The sequence below is a fragment of the Arachis stenosperma genome, chromosome 9, assembly GCF_014773155.1.
Source record: "Arachis stenosperma cultivar V10309 chromosome 9, arast.V10309.gnm1.PFL2, whole genome shotgun sequence".
Classification (NCBI taxonomy): domain Eukaryota; kingdom Viridiplantae; phylum Streptophyta; class Magnoliopsida; order Fabales; family Fabaceae; genus Arachis; species Arachis stenosperma.
Genome location: NC_080385.1, coordinates 144,780,704 through 144,790,032, shown reverse-complemented (window position 1 = coordinate 144,790,032; position 9,329 = coordinate 144,780,704). Strand labels below are relative to the sequence as shown.

The following is a 9,329-nucleotide window of genomic DNA, read 5'->3' as shown; positions in this document are numbered from 1 at the left end:
TGCTCATTCGACTTCATATTGAAGGAGATCAAAGAAGTATTCATTCCTTAAAAGATATAAGGGTATTTAATTCAATGGTTTGTGTTACAATAATAGCCAAAAAAATTGACCGTGGGGTGAATAATGGGACTCCTCCTCCAATTTTTAAGCTTTGGGGGCGACAACCAAAAAACCAGCAAAAAACTGTTGAACCGGACGAGAACCGGCCGGTTAGACCGAACCAGAACCCGGCCGGTTTCCACAAAATGGGAAGCTCCTTCGTTTCTTTCTCCCGTTCTCCCTTTCTTTCTTTCAGTCAGAGAAATCACACAAACCCAACCACAAAACCTACACCACCGCCACAAGGAGGGGCATACTGCCGCCGTCCGTCGCACTCAAAGTTCGCCATCCGTCATCTAGCTTCCCTCGTGCTCCAAGTCTCCAACCCCTGTTCGCTGTCACCGATCGCGGTTGCTTCCTCGAGCTCGGCGTCCATCGTCTTTGTCTGCTCAGCTGCGCTTCCGTCGCCGTTTGTTTGCTGTTCACGTTCGCGTCTTCGTTCGCGTTCTTCACCGTTCGCGTTCACTTGTTGTTCACCGTTCGAGTTCGCGTTCGTCTGGAAGCCACGTTGCTCTGCTTCAAACTCTGCGACCAAGCCGCGTGCTCCACTCAGCCGTCGAACTGCTCTCTGTTGTCCCCGCCGTGAGTTCCCTAAACCCGCCACCAGACAATACACTCACACAACAGACAACACCAATACTCTTCTTCAAACTCTGCAACTTCTGATTTCTACTACAATAAGTAATTTTTTTGATTTGGTAGTGGTTTGGATTTTTTCATAGACTAAATTAAAGTTACAATAGTTATGTTCTCTTCTCTATCACATTGAAATTAAGCTTTGGATTCTCTTATTTCGTTTTAATTTTACCGCACTCAACATGTTTGATGAAATGCTTTAACCATATTTCTGATTGGTTTTATAATTTCTAGCTTTTATAATTTCTCTCAGTCAAGGTTAGTGGTCTGAACTCTGAAATTTCAAATTACTCAAATATGCAATTTCTGAAATTAGGGATTTGTGAATCTGAATTCTGAAGTTAGTGATTGATTTCTGATATGTTACTGATTCTGTTCTATGGTCTTATGGATGATTATTTGATTTCTAGCCGTTCTGTTGCTTTTTTTTTAATTTGGATTATGATTTATTGATTTTAGTTATGGATGAAAGTATTTATCAAATGATTGATAAATCTTCATGTTGGTTTTTAATATTTAGATATTTCTTTTTGCTATTTAACTTTTGAGATTGTATTTTGATAAGATAATATGGATTTGATTGATGACACTTTGTTGTTGAATGCTAATTTTTTTTGTTGAATGCCCTGTTTGTTGCTAAATGATAATTTTTGTTGCTGAATGCTGAATGCTGTTGGTAATGGTGGTTTTGCTGTTGAATGTCCTGCTGTTTTTATTTCTTTGTTTGTTGATGAATGTTGGTGGCAGAATTTAGATATGGTCATGTTGATAATTTTTTGATTTTTCAATGTGCTGTGGCTTGTCTTTAATTTCATATCTGGTTATGGATACTTCTTTGTTTTGTAGTTGCTGGTTTTGCTTTGATTTGTAGTTGCTGGCTCCTAATTATTGCTGGTTTTGCTGGCTTTGTTTGTTGCTGAATGTTGGTGGCAGAATTTAGATATGGTCATGTTGATAATTTTTTGTTTTCTAGACATTGTAATTAACACTAACATCTGAAGAACATAATCCGTAAAATAGCAAAAGGAAGAAGAGAAGAGATTTGGAGTGCAGTAGACTAGCGGTAAAAGAGGCTGAAGGGAGAAGCATAAACCCCAAACCCTAAGAGCGAGCGTGAATCGGAAGAAAGGATGACGGTGCATTCGATAGTGATACAGAAGCTGCTGAGCACGAATGCACAAATGGGGCGGAGAGTGGCGGCGCATCACCTGAAGGAGTACACTTATGGCATGAGGAACAAGATGGCAATCATAGATTCGGACAAAACCCTGATATGCATGAGGAGCGCCCTGAACTTCATGGGGTCCCTTGCAAGCCGCAACGGTCGGTTCATGTTCATCAACACCAACCCTCTCTTCGACGACATCTTCCACCTTATGACCACCCGTGTCGGCTCCTACTCCCCCTCCACCAACTCCCTCTGGCGCACCGGCGGCTTCCTCACCAACAGCTACAGCCCCAAGAAGTTCCGCTCTCGCAACAAGAAGCTTGTGTTCGGCCCCACCCAGCCCCCCGACTGCATCTTCATCCTCGACACCGACTCCAAGTCCTCCGTCATCAACGAGGCTCACAATCTTCACATCCCCGTCGTCGCCATTGTCGACTCCTCCATGCCCCTCCATTCATTCTCCCGTGTCGCTTATCCCGTTCCCGCCAATCCTTCTGTCCAGTTTGTCTACTTGTTCTGCAACCTCCTCACCAAGACCCTCCTTCTTGAGAAAGAGAAGGGCAAGCTCAAAGAAGCAGCACCTCTCCAAATTCAAGCAGGTGAGGCTGCGAAGATCGATTTGCCAAACCTCGACGTAACTGTCTTCCCCTACGCCACTTTACCTCCCTTGTCTCAAGGTAGGCCATCTATTTTCTCTACCGATCCTCATTACTGTCTCTTGAAAATTGGAGCTCAGCAATTTTCTCGTTGGTAGCAGATATGGAAGAAACTAAGAAGCTTTTGGACAAACTTGTTGTTTTGAAGTTCGATGCTGCCTCACCAAGAGATATGGGTTTGGAAGGCCCCAAGTAAGAGTCTTCTTTTGCTGTTCGTATAATGCTCACTTCATTTAGGCAATCAAATTGAATAGACCTTCTTTTTAGGAGGGCTTCGTTAGCCTTTCTCTGTTTCTCCCCCAACATGTTTGATGTGTATATTTCCTCCGCCTGTTGCTGCTGCTTTTAATTCCACATTTCACGCTTTACACCAATGATGTTTTCTTCCCTGTGTAGATCTGCAGTTGGTATTTGCAATGGACTTACATTTCTGGATTTAATAATTAACCAGATTCAGGTGAGCCTTCAGACTTCAATTTTTAATGAGTATGGTAATCACACATGTTACACGCTTAATACTCTCCTTAAATTATTCATTACATTCCCACTTCAACCTTTTATCAATAGTGCAGATTGAGCACACGTCTCACAGAGTTGAAGTATATCCAGCTTTCATATTTGTTGCTTTTATTTAGGGTTTTAATTTACTGTTGCCTTTGTTTGTAAGACCCTATACTCCAAGTATGGATGCAAGGTTCCATTGCTTCTTTTGAGCAAAGATGACACCCATGACAATACTCTAAAGGTGAATTGCCATTTGGATTTCGATATCATTATTTGATTCTGCAACCTTAGTTATTACTTATTATTAAAATCTTCAACCTTCTGTTCAGGTGTTGGAAAAGTATCAGGGATCAACTGTTGATGTACAGAGGATTAAGCAGGTTTGAATGTGTTTCATATTTTTTATTAATTGATGTTATTATGTGATTTCTGATTGTCAATGCATCACATGTATATAGGGTGAAGGTGAAGGTGAAGGTCTAGAATTGGAATCATTAGCCGGACATTACAGCAAGGAGGAAGTGTATGTCATCCTTACAATACCCATGTCTGAAATTGGATTCTATATGTTCACATGCATGCCTGTAGACTAAGAGATTTAAACTTTCAGCAGAAATTGTTTTTGGAGATTCTAATAGTATTCAGATTAACATTACCATTACCATTTCAGTAGTACTTTCTTTTATAACAGTAACTTAAATTTATGCGAAGCTTGTCTTTCTTGAATTTGTTTTGTTGTGAGCAAAATAGATGTAGTTGATTTATATAAATCTACAAAAATACGTCCAGCTACATATTATGTTCTACCTGACATCTTGTGAATTTAGTTTGCCATGTAAAAGTGCTTGTAACATAGGCTTTTGTAGTTTCTTTATTTTTGATACCATGATATAGTCTGCCTTCACGTGTCATACGATGTGGGATTATAGAAGATATTTAAGTATGGTTTCTTATAAAATATTGGAATGACAGATTGAATATTATTGTCATGGTACACTATAGTACCTTCTTAGGGACTTGGGTATTATGGGGTGTCCAACGTCCCACATCGGGTAGTAGGCTGGATTAAGGTGAATACCGAATACTGATAGCCGATAGCAAAGTGGCTACCGCTCGGTCAGTGTTGATAGAGTGATATAAGTGATATCAGTGGCTCTCCAGGGGTAGTTGAAGGGCAGGGGAGATGCAGTGATATCAGTGAGATATCACCCAATTTCCCATTATTGGTTATTATTATTCAGTAAAAGAAGGTAAAACAAAGATATCAGGTATTCGAGAGACCTGAATCTCTCCTAGAATCTGATCCTATCTTTTGTCTCTATTTTCCCATCCCCTCTCACTACTTCCCACAGCCCTTTACTATTCCCACCTCGCTCTCATAACAGAATGCCCACTCTCCTGCATTCACTTTCCAACTAGGCAAGTTAGTTATAAAACCCACCCTAGCCCATCTTTCACTCAATTAGAGTTAGGTCCCTAGTTTCTAATTAGCTATGTATATAACAAACCATGAGTTTTATGATATTACTTCAAACATATATTTGGCTGTAGCTATATATTACAGATGTTAATATTAAGTGGTCATTAATAGAAATACAAAATTATCAAATGCTCCAATTATCATTATCAATAAAAGCGTAAATTGGAGAAATTTGGCAGCATTGATATTCCAATTTATTGAATTTTATGTTCTGCAATGAGAAAGTTGGATTACATGGTAAATACTTTAATGTCTTATATCAATATGTTAATTTTATATTTCAGAGGACATCCTTTTTATAACGGTGATATATTTCGTTCTCTGATGACTAGTGGAACCCTTGATTTTTTACTGTCACAGGTATGAACTTCCTTTGCAGTTGAGCACTCTTCCTTCTTTTGTCCTTATCCTTTAAAATGTATGAGCAAGATCTGTAGGAACTTGGATGGAATTACTTACAACACAAGGCCATAATTAAAATGTGTACATATATGTGTGATGCACTTATATCGTTTGTTACTTGTTGACTAGGTTTTTAAATAATGTTTTCCAGGGTAAGGAGTATATCCTTTTGATCAACAAGGATAATGTGGCGACTGTCATTGATCCAAGTATCCTTATAATCTTTATTTTTGTCACTAAAATTATTTCATGCAAGTCACTGCTTCTTGACTAGCATTTAGATTCAAATATTTTGATTGCTGTCTACCTTGACTGCATCTTGTAGATATACTAAATCATTTGGTGACAAATGATATTGAGTGTTGCATGGAGGTACAGATTTATGTTCTCATTATTATGTGTAAGACTACAACTTCCCTTTTAAGGTATCGGAGTTTCTTGTCTCATGGCTTTTCTCTCTTTCCAGGTGACACCAAGCAATTCATTTCATTTAATTTCAACTCCAATGAATTTCAAGGTTTATATCCTTTGCCTTCAGCCTTTCCTGCATACATCACCCTCTTTATTATTTATGCTTTGTGCTAATTATTGAATACGAGATCAGCAAGCCTGTGAATTTTTGGGTAATTAACTCTCTTAATCCTTGGGCTATTCTAAGATCTAATCTTGTGTGCTATTTTCCGATTAAGTTTATTTCTGAGAATTTTTCATTATCATTGACAAATTTTTCAATGAACGTATATGTCCAAGGACCTTACAAAAATTTTGTAAATTTAGGAACTTACTCATAAATTTTCAAAGTTTAAGGGCTTATTATAATTTTCGCAAAATGTTCGGGGATTAATAGATTCATTAAGCGTATAATTTATGCTAGTTTAACCGTTTGGTAATATTCTGTATCATAGTTGAGTTGAAACATACACACACATATTCTGATTTAGATCTTAAGTTATAGGAATCACGACCTACTGGTTCTTATCAAATGCTGATAAGGTTGTTGAGGTAATTTGGCAGCTGCTAACCTGTAAGAATATTGTTGTAATTTCTGCAGCTTTGGGAAATTGCTCAGAACCAAACCAAACATGTAAGTTGTAAATTCTGTTTTCCAGATAATCACTGCTCAAAATTACATTGTTTTATTTTATGAGGTTGTCCTTGATGTTTTTATGTTGTGATTCTGACAAGACTCATGGGAATATTATATTATATTCTAATTTTTCCTTTTGTTGGTCTATATCTGCTGGTTCATACATTGAAGGAAAATTTCAAACTAATAGATACAACAAACACGTGAGTCAAATGCTGGTTCTTTTTGTGCAATCTCTAACCAAAATTTACAAAGTGTGATAATTTGTTCTATCCCCGTGTAGGTGGGTGAGTTTAAGTGCCATTAAGAGGCTTGTTGACTCGCATAAACTGAAGCAAAAGAAGTCCTCAGTTTTGAAGGTACCATTCCCTATCTATCATTACCCTTCTGTGATCTTCTGTAAAATTGAATTCAAGGGTTACTGCTTGCACAAAAATGACCATGATAAAACACTTGTGCAAGAAACAGCAGATGGATCAGTAATGCAGGTATATGCATAATATTGTTGTGTTTATTTGTAGCTGCTGCTTCTTTGTTCCTATCCTTTAAAATGTATGAGCAAGATCTGTAGGAACTTGGATGTTCATTTGTAGCTGCTGCTTCTTTGTCCTTAGAATACATGCTTTGCTTTTTTGACAAATGTTTGCAAGGCACCTTCTATGTGCAATCCCACATATCCTTTGATTGGAGGTAAGGAAGAGGTGGACCAGGTCACTACGGAGTTAGAATATGAACTACATAGGCTGATTGGCTTGTAGTACACCTGTTCACTAATCCTTTGGGCTCTGCACCAAGAAATAAATTTTAGACTGCATGTTGATAACACATGCCTTTAATGATGCAGGTTCTGTTGTATATTTTTAGGATTTACTGACTTATGATGTGTATGTGACCGTGTATATTGAATCTCATTTGTATTGTATTGATCTGTAAGGAATTAGTACTGCTAATGCTATGCACATATGCACAGTACCATTAAGTATAATGTAATATTTGAGTTAACAAGCTTAGTTAGAGTGGATACTAAATTGTTGGTTGATTTTAGACGCCTTATGCTCTAGTGGCACCTGTCTCTCATAACTGTCTTCCTAAAAGAAAATGATTAAGAAAGAAAGCTGCTGACTGGTATTACAAGTTGTTTTCTGCTAGATATGAAGTTCTTAGTTGGTCCTTTAAGTGTAGGCTTCTTTGTTTGGATGCCAGTTCTTCGATAAATTGATTGGTGTCAGTGTACCTGAACCACGTTTTCTTCCCCTGGATGCAACGTCAGATTTACTTCTGCTACAGGTGATTCTGGCCTGATGTACATGTAATTTGTACATTCTGTTACTCAGAAGCATACTTTGTTCTATTTGACTAATTTCCACTCTCCCCAAATATGTATTCTTGCAGTCAGATCTTTACACATGTAAAGAAGGTGTCTTAACTCGTAATCCAGCTAGGACTAACCCTTTAAATCCTGTGATAGATCTGGGACCTGAATTTCAAAAGGTGAAGATGATATACTGGTTTCTTATCATACCTTTGCCTATCTATTCATTTTTTATTATGAATCTTCTGTTTCATTCCCAGGTTGGTGACTTTCAAAGTCGCTTCAAATCCATTCCAAGCATCGTTGGTTTAGATAGTTTGACCGTGAGAGGCAATGTGTGGTTTGGAGCTAATATTACTTTCAAGGTATAATAGATATTATGTTTTCTCTTTGGCATGATATGCGTGTTGGATACATAAAAAATTGCATTTGATTTTGCAGTGCAGTGTGTTGTGCTGTGTGTTTCATAAAATCACCCTCCCACCCCCCGGGCCCCTTCTTTTTTCAAAATTTAAGAAAAAACTATACTTTTTCTTTTTCCATGTTTAAGTGATAAATGAATCATGGAGTTTTGGTGTATATAATGCCTCAAATATTATATATTTTATATATTTGGAAAGGGCAAGTGTTATGACTAACAATTGCTTTTTCTGTGACACACCTGTCAGGGGCAAGTGGCTATTACTGCAAAACCTGGCTTGAGACTGGAAATTCCTGATGGGGTGGTGATTGAGAATAAGGTAGTCGCTAATTCTGCTATGGACTTTTGAGTTTCTTTGTTCTGTTAATTACTTTTTGCTGTTCTGCAGGAGGTCAATGGCCCTGCAGCCATTCAAGAATGAATGGTTTATCAAAGCTACTAGGTTTTGTTTTGAGTGAATACAAGACTATAGAAGCTTTTATTTGAACCTTGCTAGCTTTTCTGTTTCCTGGGAACTAAGATTCAGAAGCAAATGAGCTTGCATTTCTCCTTTTGAGCATCGCAGCAGTGATGAAATAACGCTAATTGGTTTGTATCCTGTAATTTTTGGGACAAGTCTTGATCTCAGTCGAAACAAGGAATAATAGGTATATCATCAATTTTTCTGGTCTTTTTGTCTTGAAGACGATTAAAATCATACCGATATTCCATTTTACCAATGAGTTGCAGCATACAACCCTAATTTTGTTATTGTTCTTTTTGTTCTATCTTCCTGCGCGCACTCAACCCCAGGAAACCTTTACATTTACACCATATATTAAATTGATTGAGTGAAGAGTAAGGTGGTTAAACTTGCGAGTTTAAGTAAACTCATGGAGCTGATTTAGACTTGATTCGTAAATTCGTATGATTTAGACTTGATTCGTAAATTCGTACGAGTTTACTATTACGCATTTTGTAAAAAATTATTCACATTTTCAAGAAGGAATAATCTTAAATGAACGTTGAAATTAAACCCTCCAATACATGTATAAATAGAGGCAAAAGAGAAAAACACAAGCAAGTAATAAATCAAAAATCGATTCTCTCTTCTTTTACTGAGCAATATTTCTCTCATTTTAATATATCCCTCTCTTATTTTATATACATTATATCATATAATATTAAGTGAATAGATAAACTTCTTATATTATAATGAGATACGAGTATATTTATATTTTTGTATTTTATATTTATTTCTCTTTCTTATTTATTTATTTTATAACACGTTATTAGTACGAGACTCTGATCAAATTTTTAGGAAGATTCGGGTAAAATCTTCATTATGTCGAAATTTTCTTATCTTGAATTCAACGTTCTTGATATATCTTGAAACAATTATTTATTATGGATACTAGATGCTGAAATTCATCTTGATTCAATAGATCTTGGAGATACCATTAAGACTGAAAATAATGCATCCCAGAAGGATAAAGTCAAAGCCATGATTTTTCTTCGTCATCATATTGATGAAGGATTGAAAAATGAATATCTCACATTAAAAGATCTTGCAGATCTTTGGAAA

At 36.9% G+C, this 9,329-nt stretch overlaps 1 protein-coding gene across 6 annotated transcripts; it reads left to right on the top strand.

The window, feature by feature from the left end:
* Positions 1-286: 286 nt before the first annotated feature.
* Positions 287-8,480, top strand: LOC130948550 (UTP--glucose-1-phosphate uridylyltransferase-like). Of its 6 annotated transcripts, none has more exons than XM_057877313.1 (19): positions 287-681; positions 1,756-2,580; positions 2,661-2,751; positions 2,956-3,016; positions 3,227-3,304; positions 3,393-3,443; positions 3,522-3,586; positions 4,828-4,903; positions 5,097-5,154; positions 5,271-5,317; positions 5,412-5,462; positions 5,997-6,029; positions 6,204-6,235; positions 6,316-6,391; positions 7,236-7,319; positions 7,425-7,523; positions 7,605-7,709; positions 8,013-8,084; positions 8,154-8,480. In XM_057877313.1, the coding sequence occupies exons 2-19, from the start codon at positions 1,866-1,868 to the stop codon at positions 8,184-8,186; spliced, it is 1,827 nt and encodes a 608-aa protein (XP_057733296.1). In that variant the 5' UTR covers positions 287-681; positions 1,756-1,865; the 3' UTR covers positions 8,187-8,480. The 6 variants fall into 6 exon arrangements, with proteins under 6 accessions (XP_057733296.1, XP_057733292.1, XP_057733295.1 ...); XM_057877309.1 differs by having other exon boundaries at positions 7,215-7,319; XM_057877312.1 differs by having other exon boundaries at positions 1,709-2,580; positions 7,215-7,319.
* The last annotated feature ends 849 nt before the right edge of the window (positions 8,481-9,329 follow it).